Below are 16,999 nucleotides of genomic sequence, written 5' to 3'. Positions count from 1 at the left end.
CCGCTTCCGGGGTTACAGGCACCACTGTGGCTCCTCCCCCGACTTGATCATAGGAGAACGAACTATGGCGTAGGACGGGGGGGGGGGGGAACGGAGGGAGAAACGAACGAACGGGGCCATCGTCCCTTTCTTCCTGGGATGAACCAACCCTCGGGGGGCAGAGGAGGGTGTAAAAGCTAGTCCCGGCCAGGTCTGAACCACTGCGCGCGGGGAGGGGGCCTCGACCTGGCGTCGTCGGGAAACTCCTTCCCTCCCTCCCCCCCCCCATCTTCTGAATGGGCGGCTCCGATGAACGAGTTTCCGGGGTGGTGCGTGGCGCTCTAATGACGTGTGGTGACGTAGCAGCTGGGCTCGTTGCCGGCCCTGGTGGTGGGTGAGTGGGGCTGAAGCGGGGCTGGCGGCGGGTCGGGATCTGCGCTTCTCTGTCCCCGGCGCTTCTTGCTCCGCTCCCCGCTGGGGTCGTTGTGACGCAGCCGCGTTACCTATACTGGCCCCTGGGTGGCACGTCCCGTGGTTGTGTCGGTTGAAGCCCCCCCCCTTCCCCCCCCCGCGAGGGTCGGGATTCCCCGTCGCCCGCCCCCGTCTGAGTCACCCCTTTGGTAGGGGCCCTGTGGTTCCTCCCCTACCGAGGACCCCACAGCTGGGTGGGGGGAGGGGTCCCCTTGACACCCCCCCATGCTAGGTCCGCCATCCCGCCCCTCCCCCCGGGCAGGGGCTCTGTGTGCAGCCTCCTCTCCCCTCCCGCCAGGGGTGTTATCCTTGTATTCTTTGCATCACCTCGGGGTGTCAGAGTCTGTCGGTTTCAGAGGAGCAGCCGTGTTAGTCTGTATCCGCAAAAAGAACAGGAGGACTTGCGGCACCTTGGAGCCTAACACATTGATTTGAGCATAAGCTTTCCTGAGCTACAGCTCCCTTATGAGCAGAGCTGGGATGGGCGATTGTTCTGCTGGGCAGTGTTAATGATGCCATCATCTGGTGGTTCGGTGGGCAGACCGCTTTTGAAGGTGATTTAAGCCCTGGCTGTGCTTAAAAACTAGAGGGCAGCGGGTGCTGTGTGTCCCTCATTTCCCCCCAGATCCGGAGGATTCTGGTCACTGAGGACTAGAACGTTCTCCGAAGTTTTGAAATTGATTGGATGCAGCGTTACCTCACCCACTCAGCTTGATGGCATTTCTGCCTGTCTGTGTGTAATATCTTTATGGGACCAACTTCTGTTGGTGAGAGAGAGACGTTTACTCAGATCTCTTCTTCAAGTCTGTGTAAGCTCAAAAGCTTGTCTCTCATCAAGATAAGCTAATCCAGTAAATTATGTTATCTGCCACACCTTGTCTCTCTAATATTCTGGTACCAAAACAGCTATAACAGCATTGTATACATCAACCTGAATGTAAGACCTTGCAAGCTTGGCTAATTATTATTGATTTGTGTTGCGGTGGATTGGGCCCCAAGGTGTCAAGTGCTGGACATCCAACACAGAAGGTGGTTCTTGTCCAAAGATTCTCAAGGTACGTCCACACAACAGATTAAGCCTGGGTCTGAGCCTGGGTTTAAGCAAAACTCTCAATGTCCACATTGCAATTGTGGTAACCTAGAGCTGGGACCCAGGACCCTGCAGGGTTGGCGAGTCTGAGCCCATGTTAAGTCGGGTCCAATCCCTATTGGTTTTCTATGTACATGTGTCCCTGGCTTGACTTAGATCTCGGGAGTCCTCCAGATGTATCCTGTGGTTCCTGGCAGCAGAGTGGCTGTGCTGCAGGTAGTCAGCACAGCGGGCCAGAAGCACCATTACTGCCTGGCCACTTCTGCTCCTTCCTGCTCTTCCCTCCATCTCCTCTTTGCTATGTGGAACTTGCCCAGGGCAGGGAGCAAAGTTTCAGAGTCAGCCTCCAGGGTGCTGGGGCTCATCCCTTCCCGGACCAGGCTGAGCCGGGAGTTCTTCTGCTTTCCCTCCCTTGCAGGGCAGCAGTTGGTCACTGCTTTGCTCTCTGGCCCTTGCTCCAGTGCTCCCTCAGCCTTCCTTAGGTCTGAGTGTGTGGGGGCACCCAGGATGTATGCACTGTCAGGACTGTGAGTGGGTGCCAGCCCCAAAACTTGCCCTCAGTGGTGCCTGCAGCTCCAGTTCCTCTCTGAAGTACGTAGCTTGCCCGAAGCGGGGAACAAAATTGGCAGAAGGGAGGCAAGTCTTGACTGCTGGGATGTTGGGGGTCATCCCTCTCTTGAGCTGCACTGAGCCATAAGGTCTACCACTCCCCCTCCCAGCAGGGGTCAGGGATAAGGGATCCCCACGGAGTGCTGGAGAACACTGCACCCCAGGCCCTGGGGATGCACTTAACTGTTCAGTAGTCGGCAGCAGCCAGGCTTGGTGGGGAGAGGGGTGTCTTTTTTTCCTCTGATACCTTCATTTTATGTAAAACTTCAAAACAAAGAGGAATGAATGAATAAATAAACAAACAAACACATCTTCATTGAACATCCAGTTTCAAAAATTAAGAATTGCAAAGTTTCATTTTAATAGTTGACGGTCTGGAGACTGATGTCCTATTTATACTCAGAACAGGTGTACGTGGGGATTTTCATGCCCATATGACTCAGCCTAGAGTTAGAGAGCCCAATTCTCAGGTTAGATGATAGTTCAATATAAAGCCTTCTCAAACTGCAGTTGGTCTACTGACACAGCCACCAAAGGAGCTAATTATGTGGTTTATGTACTCGTGCTCCTTATGGGCAGGAGTCCCATCAATAGCACCACCACAGTTAGGAAACAGAATGGGCAATAGAGTTTTCCCACATTGCATGTGTTCCTAGGGCTAGAGTGTCGATACTGGGGAGGGGAGGCTCAGGATACTATGACTTGGGTCTGCGCATTTCAGTGTGGATGCCAGTGCCCTAAGTTTGAGCATGAGTCAGAAAATTCTTAATCTACGGTTAAAACGCAGTGTAGATGCACAAGCTCCAGGTTCCCTGACACAGATCAGCTGACTCAGGTCCCACTAACACTAGGCTTACATTGCTGTGTAGATCAGGGGTTCTCAAACCGGGTTGGGCCCCCTCAGGGGGTCACGAGGTTATTACATGGGGATCACGAGCTGTCAGCCTCCAGCCTAAACCCCGCTTTGCCTCCAGCATTTATAATGGTGTTAAATATATTAAAAAGTGTTTTTAATTTATAAGGGGGGGGTCGCACTCAGAGGCTTGCTATGTGAAAGGAGTCACCAGTAAAAGAGTTTGAGAGCCACTGGTGTAGGTGTAGCCACAATGTAAGACCAGAGACAATAGGCATGTACACCCAACAGACTGGGGTGTGGGTATGTGTGTGTAATTGTAATAATGTGTGATTGTAGTGCTCCAACTCCCTAACCACTTGTCCACTAGAAGAAGTAAAGAGTAAAAGTTGAATCCTACTGTTTTTTGTGCCAGAGTCCAAATTACACTCCCCAAATAAATAACATCTTTAACTGCTATTCGTGTCCCCCAAAATAACAGAACCTAGCACATCTTTGAAAAATGCATTTGAAAAATACAGAGCAGGGAGTGGACATGCAGATTTCTTTGTCTCCTTCTCCAAAGTTGGGTTTTAGGTGATGGAATTAGGGAGCTTGGGTGCCAAACTTGGCAGGGGGCATCATTTTCTGTTGGGTTGTGGCTTTTAGCCACACCTCAACTTGGTCAATAGTAATTACCTAAGAACCATCTAATCATGTACGACTGACCTGCACTATATTTAAATCTGTCACAGAGATGTAAGACTGTGTAATCCATTACTGTGCCTTGAACCATCTGATACCTCAGTTTAATTGAAAATAAGAAATGATTAAATGTGATAGACAGTCCTATTATATGATGCAAGATTTCCTCTCAAGTACAGGAGTCTGGATAGAAGAGAGGATGGTTTGGGGCTAAGGCTGGGTGGTAGGAGATCTTTGATCAATTTGGAGGTGTGCCACAGACTTTTGTGTGTCCTTGGTTAATGGGACTTATGTTCCTAAGTGCCTCAGGACATGTCTATGCTACAAGTACAATGGCAGCACAGCTGTAAATGCTGCAGTTATGCCGCTGTAGTGTTGACAGTCACTTTAGTGACAGAAGAGGTTTTTCTATTGCTGTATGAAATTCTCCCCCTCGAGAGGTGGTAGGTAGGTTGATGGAAAAATTCTTCTGTCAACCTAGCCACTTCTGCAGCGGGAGTTAGGTCATCCTAACTATGTCGAACAGATTTTTTGATAGCCCTGAGTGATGTAGCTGTGTTGACGTATGTTTTAGGTATAGACAAAGCCTTAGTAACTTTTGGTAAAGGCATTTATGTTCCTAAATCACTTAGGCACTTTCAAACATTTTACCTGTAATCTCCTGATACCCATCAGTAAAAGTAGGATAATATTTCCTTTTTCCATCTTTTAGCTGTCTTGTCAACGTAAAATGTATTCTCTTCAGGGATTTACTGTGTGTGTGTGTGTGTGTGTGTGTATATTTTTTTTTTTTTCCCCACAGAGTCTAGCACAAGGGGGCCCTGATTTTAGTTGGGGTTGTGGGGTGGTGATGATAATGATGGTAGTTAAACTAAGTCTAGCAATATCTAATGATTGTTCTATGCAAAAGTAATTTTTAAAAACGTACCTAATTCTTTTGAGAAATAGGGCAATTTGGTGGTATGTTTTCTTTCACTTGAAATATTTTTGTTTTTGTTTTTTTATAGTGAAAAAGTGAGTCCTGATGTCTTCCACACCTACTTCACAATCTTCCCCTAAACAAACAGTGGCATCAGTAGTTCCTTTTGCAGATCTGTGTTCAATTTTAGAACGAATACAGAAATGTAAATCCCGGCCAGAGAAAACCAAGTATTTTAAGGAATTTTTAGATTCATGGAGGAAATTTCATGATGCTCTTCATAAAAAAGAGAAAGATGTCACAGACTCTTTTTATCCAGCAATGCGACTTATTCTTCCGCAATTGGAAAGAGAGAGAATGGCTTATGGAATTAAAGAAACCATGCTTGCTAAGCTCTATATTGAACTACTCAATTTACCCAAAGAAGGAAAAGATGCCCTAAAACTTTTAAATTATAGAACACCTGCTGACTCACATGGAGATGCTGGAGACTTTGCAATGATTGCCTATTTTGTATTGAAACCGAGGTGCCCAAAACAAGGCAGACTGACCATACAACAGGTGAATGAGCTGCTGGATTCAGTTGCTAGTAATAATGCTGCCAAAAGGAAGGACCTAGTAAAGAAAAATCTTCTTCAGTTAATAACTCAGAGCTCAGCACTTGAACAAAAATGGCTGATCCGGATGATTATAAAGGATCTAAAACTTGGTGTTAGTCAGCAAACCATATTTTCCCTTTTCCATCCAGATGCTACTGAGTTACACAATGTCACAACTGACCTGGAGAAAGTTTGCAGACAACTGCATGACCCTTCTGTATCACTCAGCGATGTTTCCATCATGTTGTTTTCTGCCTTTAAACCTATGCTAGCTGCTATTGCTAATGTCCAGCAAATTGAGAAACAAATGAATCACCAGAGTTTCTACATAGAAACTAAACTAGATGGTGAACGTATGCAGATGCACAAAGATGGAGATGTATACAAGTATTTCTCCCGTAATGGGTTTGATTATACTCAGCAGTTTGGTGCTTCTCCCCTCGAAGGTTCATTAACTCCATTTATTCATAATGTGTTTAAAAATAATATACAAAACTGCATTCTTGATGGTGAAATGATGGCTTACAATCCCAATACAGAAACTTTCATGCAGAAGGGAAACAAATTTGACATAAAAAGAATGGTGGATGATTCTGATCTGCAGACATGCTTTTGTGTGTTTGAGGTATTAATGGTTAATGATCAAAAGTTGGGTCACGAGATACTAAGCAAAAGATATGAGATTCTAAATGAGCTGTTTACACCAATAACAGGCAGAATACACATAGTGCATAAAACACAGGCTAGCACCAGGAAAGAAGTAGTTGATGCTCTAAATGAAGCAATAGATAACAGAGAAGAAGGAATCATGATAAAAGATCCTATGTCCATTTACAAACCAGACAAACGTGGGGAAGGCTGGTTAAAAATCAAACCAGAGTATGTCAATGGGCTCATGGATGAACTAGATCTATTAATTATTGGTGGTTACTGGGGAAAAGGTTTGCGTGGTGGCATGATGTCTCATTTTTTGTGTGCTGTTGCTGAGACTTCCCCTCCTGGTGAAAAACCATCTGTTTTTCATTCTATTTGTCGTGTTGGTTCTGGTTACACTATGAAGGAGCTATACGATCTTGGTTTGAAATTGGCCAAACACTGGAAGCCTTACCGTAAAAGAGATCCTCCTTGTAATATTTTGTGTGGAACTGAGAAGCCTGAAGTCTACATCGAGCCTTGTAACTCAGTCCTAGTTCAGATTAAGGCAGCGGAGATTGTTACTAGTGATATGTACAAAACTGATTGCACTTTGCGATTCCCTCGAATTGAGAAAATAAGAGAGGACAAAGAGTGGCATGAATGTATGACTTTGGATTTCTTAGAACAGCTCAGAGGTAAAGCATCAGGGAAGCTAGCATCTAAGCACCTTGATATGGGTGATGATGAACCACAAGAAAAGAAACGGAAAACTGTACCAAAGGTTAAGAAAATAATTGGAATAATGGATCATTTTAAAGCCCCTGATCTTTCTAATGTAAATAAGATTTCTAATATATTTGAAGATATTGAGTTTTGTGTTATGACTGGAACAGAAAACCATTCAAAATCTGAACTGGAAAGTAAAATTGCAGAAAGTGGTGGTAATGTAGTACAAAACCCTGGACCAGACACTTACTGTGTTATTGCAGGAATTGAGAATGTCAGAGTAAAAAATATTATATCTTCCAACAAGCATGATGTTGTGAGAGCAGAGTGGCTTTTACAGTGTTTTGAAATGAAAATATTTGTACCATGGCAGCCTGCCTTCATGATTCACATGTCTCCAGACACAAAAGAACATTTTGCATGCGAGTATGATCGTTATGGTGACAGCTACACAGCAGATACAGAGGTGACCCAACTAAAGGAAGTATTCTCAAGAATTAATAATAAAAATGATGAGCAGATGCCTCATGACATGATTGCTGACTTAGAAGAACGTTATCTGTGGAATAGCTCTCCACTCAGTATGTTCAGGCAAAATACCATTTATCTGGACCTTTATGCTGTAGTTAATGACCCCACTACCAAGACCCATGGAACAATGCTATCAAGTAGAGCTTTGGAGCTCCGTTTTCATGGAGCAGAAATAGTCTCGCAGCTAAAGGAGGGTGTGTCCCATGTAATTATGGGAGACGATCATACCCATGTAAAAGAGATTAAAACACTTCGGAGAACATTTGAGAAAAAATTTAAAATCCTATCTGAGCGGTGGGTAACAGATTCAATAAAGGAGGGGAAGTTACAGAATGAAAATCCATACCTAATTTAAAGCAGGTTTTAACTAGAAGTAAAGGCATTCTGATGAACTTGGTGGATTTAAGATTTGGTGAGATCCTTCTGCATGTTTCCAGGTGTATACCTAGTCTATGGTTAAAGAGTAGCTCTAATTTTTATATTTTGGAAAAGGAAAGGTAGCATCTCCTGTGCTGGGGAAGGAGGGAAAGACTTCAGACTACATTACACTGTGGGAGGAAATGTCCAGTGCTAAGAGAAATAATTAAATGTTTTGTGTTTTACAAAGATCTCCCATAGGAGATTGTTTTATTTATAGCTATGAAGATAACCTTGTACGACTGACAAAACTTGCCTTTATTTAAATACTGGCTATTTTATACCATTTGATCTTTCTGAGGTGTGAGATCGAACTTTTAAATCAATTAATATTTAAAGAGAGTATGCTATTGAATAAAGAAATTAGTAAAAGCCTCTTAAACCAAAGCATTAACAAAGTTAAATGTTTTTATACAGCTCTACATTAATAATTAAATAATGATAGTACTATATAAATCTTAACATTCTGAAGTAGATATTCAACATATGTTTGAAAACTTTCAGAATCTATGCTGTGTGTAAATTTAGAGAAAGTGAGTTTCATGTATTTTAAGGATATTTTTTCAATTTTTTAAAACAGATCTGTAGAACTCCCGTTAGGTGTTAAACATAACATCAATCGTATCTGTATAGTCATAGCTATAGTTTTTAAAAAATATTTGTATATGCTCTCAAAGCTGTGAAATTTGCCATTTCCTCATTGTATTGCAACTGTAGTTATTTTTGTACTTAAAGGACCCAGTTTACAACCCTTATTCATGTTAAGTAACACTTCAATTTCAGTAAGACTACTTGTGTAAGTAGACATTGTAGGCCCAGATCCAAAGATTTAGTTGAAGGGTGAATAAAATATCAAAGTAACTTGTATATTGAAAATATGCACATATTTAAAAACTTGGGTGAAATCCTGGCCCGATAGAGGTCAATGGCAAATTGCCTATTGACCTCAGTGAATTCAGGATTTCTCCCCTGATTTCAGCTTACCTTTCTATAGGTGATGATATATGGGTTACTTTAAGGTGTTCAGTAATATATAGCATTTTATTTCCAAACACACTTTAGTTTTAATCAAGACTTTGTATTGAATGATTAAAATAAAGATCTATATTTTTTATTCCAGTCTGAAATGTTGTTTTAATGGGAAAACACTTCTCTAATTAGGGGAGGGGGAATGCGTGAACATTTAGTGGCTGATCCTGCCCTATTAATGTAAATAAGACTTTAGCCATTAACTTTGATGGAAGCATGATCAGGTGCCACATAACAGTATTTTACCATATGGATTTTTCAAGAACAGTTACATAAATAATTAGGGACTGTTAGGGGGCTTATTCCTTCACCCACTTACTTCCCTGGTCCTTCTCGCATGAACAGAGAGCAACAATACCCGAAGTCCAAAGGTGCAAACAATTTGATGATTATTGGGGTGAACTTCCAGCAAGCATGATTCCAGTTTCCTTCCTTAGTGACCCCTTCCCAGCTCTGACACCACAGAGTCTTACACCTGTGTCCCTGTTCCCATTCCTGCCCTTAGCCAAACATGATTCCAATTTCCCCACCCCATTCCCTGTTCCCATTTACCCCCCCACACACACACACACCCACTTCCTGATTGACTGCAGACTATATAGTAAAACTTGAGTTCTGCTTAGCTATACCTTAACCAATCATTTTCCTGAAATTTTACAACCCAATCCTAACATATTGTAACATGATTATGTAACCAATTATATCCCACAATCTTAATTAGTTTACACCCAGCAAAATTAATTATACCGCAGACAGGAACAATCACAGAACCAGACAGAGATTATACAGACAAACAATGGGGAAATTGGGACTACAGTGATAGAAGAAACAGAAATGAGGATTTCACATCCCAGCTATTGATAAGTGAGTTCTTGCCAGACAGCATCCTAAATTTCCTTCTACATTTTCTAGGCACTTCCCTTTCTCTGGAGGCGATGGGCATTATCAGGACAGGATTGTATTCATAACAGCCCAATAGCACCCTATTTCAATGTGACTAGTTTGGAATGTGAGGATGTGACCGGTCGCTTCCCAGCTTATGGCTGCCTCTGCTGCTTAGCCAGAGGCCTTAGCCTAAGAACAAGGCCTCAGATTGTCACAGTAAGAGAAGGCCCTTACACCGGCAGACAGTGATTTTGATTCTCTCTTTTATACCTCTATAACTAGCCAAGTGATAAGAATACACCTAAATTCTTAGAGTATAGGCCTTTACAGACAGGCCTGAATATCTATATCCTAACAGGAACATTATATCAAAGGCCAAATGGAAAGAAAGTAAGCTTCTCATTTTTGCTTCCTTTTTATTAGTATAAACTTGAAGGGCTAACTTCACAAATTATTCTTTAGTCCATTTAGTTTTTTTAAAATAAACATAAACACCTATGTTTGTTATAATGTACTTTATCAGGTGAATCATTAAACTGTAGAATACATGAATCCATTGTTTTTGTGCACTAAAAATACTAAAAGACAATGGATTTATTAAAATGGAAAAATTGTATACTAGCAGAAAATAGATATACATAAGATGTAAACAATTTTTAACCTATCTTCCAAGAAAAATCTTTTGCCTTAATACCACGTATGATATACTACAAATGAAAAAGGGAGGAGTGCGGTTTTGAAAGTCAAAAATAAAACTTGGAACAATCTGCTGGCACATCTTCCATGGAGTTGCTACTGGAAACATCATAATGTATATGGTATTCCATTGAATCACTGTTTGTTGCTTTCTTGACCCTATTAAGGGTTTATCTCTATATTCATTTCATACTCATTGGTACGATGAAATACAAAGTGCAATAAAATCAGTTTAATCCTAATTGTAATTTATTTTCACCCAAACTGCCTTCCACTTTCAAATTCTCAACCAGTTTCTCCTTATTTGTCAAAATGAAATCTAGAACAGCTTCTTCTCTAGTAGCTTTCTCCACCTTCTGAACTAAAAATATATGAGGGCCATCAGGCCCCTAGGAATGGTTTATTATTCATTTGAAAGTGGTACTTTCAGAGGGAGACCTGGTAGAGGATTTTGATGCTGCTTAGGCTCAAGTATGGCACAAGAGCAAATTCTGGGTGTTTTAACAGGAGTGTTATGATGTTTGAGGGTCACCCAGACCAGTACGACATTCAGTCGCTGCTAGCCTTGTAATTTTGGGTACCCTAATGCTATGCTACTATAGTTTAGACCTCTCTTAGCAAGCTTTCAAGCACAAAAGTCTAAGATGCTTCCACCTGCCTAGTTACTCTTTGCAGAGTGATTCCAACAGCCCTTCTGGTCCTGAGTCTCCCCAAATCAATCCCCCAAATTCTTAACTGCCAAACACTCTGATTTTTCTCTTCTGCTTTGTCACCCCCTATGGCGTGAAACCTGCTCCCAGTTGTCCATCCCCTTGGCACTGCCCAGCCAGATTGTAGAAGAGAAACCTGCTTAGGATAAAAATAAACAAAAGTTTATTTAATAGAAAAATCATGCTTTTAAAGATGAAATAATAAGGAAAAGCAAACACATACAAGGTTCACAGAAAATAATAATAAAGATGCACCCTATATTAGCAAAATATAACAAGTTATCTATTGCCTTTTAACAGTTTCCAAGCCTGCTGTTTTTCATAGGGGGTGTGGTGCTAGCAGCTAACTGAGCTCAGGTGCATCCGATGAAATGAGCTGTAGCTCACGAAAGCTTACGCTCAAATAAATTTGTTAGTCTCTAAGGTGCCACAAGTACTCCTTTTCTTTTTGCGAATACAGACTAACACGGCTGCTACTCTGAAACCTGAGCTCAGGTTATGACCTCAAAGCAGTGTTAAGTGTCCTAATTACTTATCTGTTCAATGTTAACGTTATTCCCTACATTTGTCTGTAACCTGCTGAATGCTATTTACTTTGTATATTGACAGGTTTCAGAGTAGCAGCCGTGTTAGTCTGTATTCGCAAAAAGAAAAGGAGTACTTGTGTCACCTTAGAGACTAACAAATTTTGTTAGTCTCTAAGATGCCACAAGTACTCCTTTTCTTTTTACATTGTATATGTATCCTGTCTGATGTGTACTAATGTGATTAAGTTAACCTTTTGTTGCAATGTCCTTTTTTGTGTCTGTATACTGTGCTTAATTAACCTTAAATCAAAGGATGTATTAGCATTTAGATGATTTAATTAATGCATGAAAACTATTGAAATGCTAATGTTATTGTCTTCATCTGTCTGAAACTTGTTGATTTACCTATAGAACATTTTACTTTTAGTAGTTTGAATGGCCATTACTAAATGCATTATCTTTGAATGGCCTATTGAATATTAAACAATGAGAATCACAAACTGTCTGCATTTGCTATTCATCAAAGCCCATGCTGAGAAGATGCCTGTCAGCTTGCTAGCCTGTTTCAACTATAAAGAAAAGGAGTACTTGTGGCACCTTAGAGACAAACAAATTTAGTTGAGCAGAAGCTTTCGTGAGCTACAGCTCACTTCATCAGATGCATATGAGCTGTAGCTCATGAAAGCTTATGCTCAAATAAATTTGTTAGTCTCTAAGGTGCCACAAGTACTCCTTTTCTCTTTGCAGATACAGACTAACACGGCTGCTACTCTGAAACCAACTATAAAGTAGTAGCCTTGGGACCGATCCTTACCTCTGATCCAGTTGAACGCTGACAGGGAGGCTTCAGGTGTCAAATAGAACATAAGAACAGCCTTACTGGGTCAGACCAAAGGTCCATCTAGTGCTGTATCCTGTCTTCTGACAGTGACCAGTGCCAGGTGCCCCAGAGGGAATTAACAGAACAGGGAATCATCAAGTGATCCATCCCCTGTTGCCCATTCCCAGCTTCTGGCAAACAGAGGCTAGGGACACCATCCCTGCCCATCTTGGCTAATAGTCATTGATGGACCTACATTCATGGACGATATCTAGTTCTTTTTTGATCCCTCTTATAGTCTTGACCTTCACCACATCCTTTGGCAAAGAGTTCCACAGGTTGACTGTTCGTTGTGTGAAAAAATACTTTTTGTTTATTTTTAAACCTGTTGCCTGTTAATTTCATTTGGTGTCCTTTAGTTCTTGTGTTATGAGGAGTAAATAACACTTCCTTATTTACTTTCTCCACATCAGTCATGATTTTGTAGACCTCTATCATATCCCCTCTTAGTTGTCTTTTTTCCAAGCTAAGAATTCACGGTCTTATTAATCTCTCCTCATATGGCAGACACTCCATACCCCTAATCCTTTTTGTTGCCCTTTTCTGAAGCTTTTCCAATTCTAATACATCTTTTTTGTGATGTGACAACCACATCTTCATGTAGTATTCAAGATATGGGCATACCATGGATTTATATAGAGGTCATATGATATTTTTCTATCTTGTTTCTATCCCTTAATGATTCCCAACATTCTGTCCGCTTTTTTAATTGCTGCTGCACATTGAGTGGATGTTTTCAGAGAACTATCCACAATGATTCCAAGATCTCTTTCTTGAATGGTAACAGCTGATTTAGACCCCATCATTTTATGTGTATAGTTGGGATTCTGTTTTCCAATGTGCATTACTTTGCATTTATCAACATTGAATTTCATCTGCCATTTTGTTGCCCAGTTACCTAGTTTTGAGAGATCCTTTTATAGCTCTTTGCAGTCTGTCTGGGACTTAATTACCTTGAGTAGTTTTGTATCATCTGCAAATTTTGCCACCTCACTGTTTACCCCCTTTTCCAGATCATTTATGAATATGTTGAATAGGACTGGGCCCAGTACAGACCCTGGGGGACACCACTATTTATCACTTTCCATTCTGAAAACTGACCATTTATTCCTATCCTTTGTTTCCTATCTTTTAACCAGTTACCAATCCATGAGAGGACCTTCCCTCTTATGCCACGACTGTTTGCTTTGCTTAAGAGCCTTTGGTGAGGGACCTTGTCAAAGGCTTTTTGAAAATCTAAATACATTATACCTACTGGGTCCCCCTTGTCCACATGCTTGCTAACCCTCTCAAAGAATTCAAGTAGATTGGTGAGGCATGATTTCCCTTTACAAAAAACATGTTGACTCTTCCCCAACGAATTAAGTTCATCTATGTGTCTGACAATTCTGTTCTTTACTATATTTTCAACCAGTTTGTCCAGTACGCAAGTCAGCCTTACTGGCCTGTAATTCCTGGAGTCACTTCTGGTTCCCTTTTTAAAAATTGGCATCACATTAGCTATCCTCCAGTAATTTGGTATAGAAGTTGATTTAAATGATAGGTTACAGACTACTGTTAGTTATCCTGTAATTTCACATTTGAGTTCCTTCAGAACTCTTGGGTGAATACCATCCAGTCCTGGTGACTTATTACTGTAGTTTATCAATTTGTTCCAAAACGTCCTCTAATGACACCTCAATCTGGGACAGTTCCTCAGATTTATCACCTAAAAAAGATAGAGGTCCCAAAAAGCCATTTTTGGGAAGCCCTGAGAAAAGTTATGAAAAGACTCTGAGTCTTGTTACATCTCTGCTTTTATTTTGAACCTACAAATGCTAATTCACCTGTAATGCATTTTCTCTGCTTTATCCTTGCTAAAACTCTCATTACTTTTTCCTAATTAATAAATCTTTAGTTTTAGTTTACTATGGGATTGGCTACAGTGTTGTCTTTGGTGAGACCTGGAGTATATTTTGACCTGGGGTAATTGACTGGCCCTTTGAGGTTGGAAGTAACCTAATTTTGGTTTTAATAACCTTTCATCATAAATTCCAGTTTGTGTAGGTGGTAAAGAGAAGTTAAGAGAGCATAAAGCGACTGTCTGTGGTTCCATGGTAAAACCAATATTGTGATCCAGAAGAACACTTCTGTCCCTGGCTTGGTGAAATCTAATAAAATATACCACCAGTCTGGGATGTCTGCCCGGATTTCTGACAATCTGAGATGAGTCTGGCACTCTTAGCTGTGAGCCATCCCAGGTACTGTTACAGAGGGAATCCAGTATTTCATGGACAGCACTCTGCTTAGATGCATGCCTTCCATTTTTGGATAGCCTTAGCTTCAAAATCCTTCCCTATTAAAAGAGCTTTCTTTTCTTTTCTTTTCTTTTCTTTTCTTTTCTTTTCTTTTCTTTTCTTTTCTTTTCTTTCATGGTTAGAGTTAATCCTTCCTTAGATTTCCAAGACTTGGGTTTTCTTTTCAGTTACAGTGTCCTTCCATTGACTTTAATGATCACAATTGCCTTTCTATAGGTCTTACTGTGCTGGGTGCTTGGAGTTAATTTTGTGCAAATAACTCTCCTGGGAGGTGCCCCTCCCTATCTGATTGCTGGGAGGTGATGTAGTTGCACCCTTGTAACAATTATAATGTTCTACACAGCTATACGTGCATAAATTCAAAACCATAATCTGTATATGCATCTCCTAATGACCATCAAGTTCAGAACATTACATACTTTCATAAAAGATTTTACTTGACATATTTATACACAATAACATTGTATATAATAAATTGATTCAATTGCTTATTCTTTGGGGTTCAGATCCCCATTCTCCCCTTAGGAAGTTTGGACCCTCATTGAGACACGGGAAGTAACTGTCCCATTCTCCGCAGTGCTGATGATGCCTCAGCTGGAGTACTGTGCCTATGTTTGGGTGCCATATTTTAAGAAAGATGTCGGCAAACTGGAGAGAGTCCACAGAAGGGCAACAAAAATGATAAAAAGCTTAAAAAACTGATTTATGAAGAAGGGCTTAAAAAACTTGGGTATGTTTAGACTTGAGAAAAGACTGATAAGTCTTCAGCTGCATTAGGGCCGTTATAAAAAGGATGGTGACCTCCAGCATTTATAATGGTGTTAAATATATTAAAAAGTGTTTTTAATGTATAAGGGAGGTCGCGCTCAGAGGCTTGCCTTATGTCAACCAAACTGTAGTGTAGACCAGCCCTTTGAGTATGATCATGAAAATACATTAGGTTGCAGCCTGCTGTGCAAATACTTCTTGAAGTTACATGAGTTTGTGTAATGTTGGACAAATTCAACCTCATTGATAAATTGCTATGTGCTGCTCTTTGTTGTATTTAGTGACAACAACATAATTTATCAATAGCATTTTAGTATCTTTTTATGTGTTTATGTAACTAATTTAATGTCAGCGTAGTGATAATTAAAAAAACCCTTCCTGTTTTTAACCCAACCCTTCAGAAAGATATGTTTGCAGAGAAAAAAAAGAGGCAGGAAGAAACAGTGAGTCAACACAGGATACCATCTATTTTCTCACATAGTGTTCTGTATCCACATTACATGAAAAATGATCAGCTATTTAAATAAAAATATTAATCAGCCATGTGGATTGAACTGTCCTTTTGCATAGGAGTCAATTAATGATTTAATTAATGATATTAGTAAAATTCCATTCCATTTTAGTTACTGAACTCGTTTTTGGGGGGTGTCTTTTTGCTTTGATCACGTCTACAGAACAAAAATGATTCATGTATATATCCTGATTAGCAAAATGATATATTTGCTGTATTTGTTTTACTACTTTGAAATTATCATGGGGTGGTGAACTAACTGAAAGGAACATCTATAACACAGATGAAGTGAGCTGTAGCTCACGAAAGCTTATGCTCTAATAAATTTGTTAGTCTCTAAGGTGCCACAAGTACTCCTTTTCTTTTTGCGAATACAGACTAACACGGCTGCTACTCTGAAACAGATGAAACTAAGCTATTTCCTTTGCCAGAACTATGCTGAGGAGAATCAAGTTCCAGAAGCCCAAAGTGCATGCACAATCATATTTTGAACTCCTGCATAATCTCTAGTGAGTGGTGACTCATGTGGGTCAAATTTATTTTGTGTGCAGAGCTTGGAAGTATACTACCATGGGTTTTTTCCTCACCTGGCCCCTATTCTGCATGTGTAACCCACATACCTTCTGGGTGGGTGTTCTGTCCCATCTAGTGGCACCGAGACAACTTAGAGAGAGAGAGATAAAAATGAGTCTCCTCTACAGCCTTAGCCAGCAGGAAGTTGGCTTTTAGGTCATGCCGTAGAGGTTCATATACTAAGCTCCAAAGGTCCCAGGTTTAATCCCAATGGCTGGTGTCTGTTAGCGTTACACATGCAAGCACCCATATATATGAATCAACATCCAGGATGCGGGCCTCAGTTTCAACTACTGTGAACACTTTGTAAGTTTGCACCATATCACATTTATTAATCACATGCTTAGATACCTTTCGATCCTTGTCAAATCTTCATTTATGTGCACAAAGAATCAGAACATATTTTATACACATTAATTCTTTGAGAATTAATTTTGTGATATGGAATTAAAGAGCAGAGGAAAATTAAATTAATGTGAGAAAAAGAATCAAAAGTTTGATTTCTGTCAGCACTCAAAGAATTGGATAAGATGTGTTATTATTTTCATGGAACTCCAGTATAATGAACAAATTGCAGATCTTGAAGAGCTTTTCAGTTCCAGTGTTAAT

At 40.6% G+C, this 16,999-nt stretch overlaps 1 protein-coding gene across 3 annotated transcripts; it reads left to right on the top strand.

Moving 5' to 3' along the window:
* Positions 1–2: 2 nt before the first annotated feature.
* Positions 3–8,628, top strand: LIG4 (DNA ligase 4). Of its 3 annotated transcripts, XM_038386600.2 has the most exons (3): positions 299–373; positions 1,450–1,505; positions 4,694–8,628. In XM_038386600.2, exon 3 carries the CDS (start codon positions 4,711–4,713, stop codon positions 7,450–7,452), a length of 2,742 nt encoding a protein of 913 aa, XP_038242528.1. In that variant the 5' UTR covers positions 299–373; positions 1,450–1,505; positions 4,694–4,710; the 3' UTR covers positions 7,453–8,628. The 3 variants fall into 3 exon arrangements, with proteins under 3 accessions (XP_043360589.1, XP_043360940.1, XP_038242528.1); XM_043504654.1 differs by lacking the exons at positions 299–373; positions 1,450–1,505 and adding an exon at positions 3–190; XM_043505005.1 differs by lacking the exon at positions 1,450–1,505 and having other exon boundaries at positions 121–373.
* The last annotated feature ends 8,371 nt before the right edge of the window (positions 8,629–16,999 follow it).

This window comes from Dermochelys coriacea, chromosome 1, assembly GCF_009764565.3.
Source record: "Dermochelys coriacea isolate rDerCor1 chromosome 1, rDerCor1.pri.v4, whole genome shotgun sequence".
Classification (NCBI taxonomy): domain Eukaryota; kingdom Metazoa; phylum Chordata; order Testudines; family Dermochelyidae; genus Dermochelys; species Dermochelys coriacea.
This window is presented reverse-complemented; position numbering and strand designations above follow the sequence as displayed.

What these genes read in the sequence shown, in the direction of transcription:
- LIG4 (XM_043504654.1), top strand. Translation starts at nt 4,711, where the DNA reads ATGTCTTCCACACCTACTTCACAATCTTCCCCTAAACAAACAGTGGCA.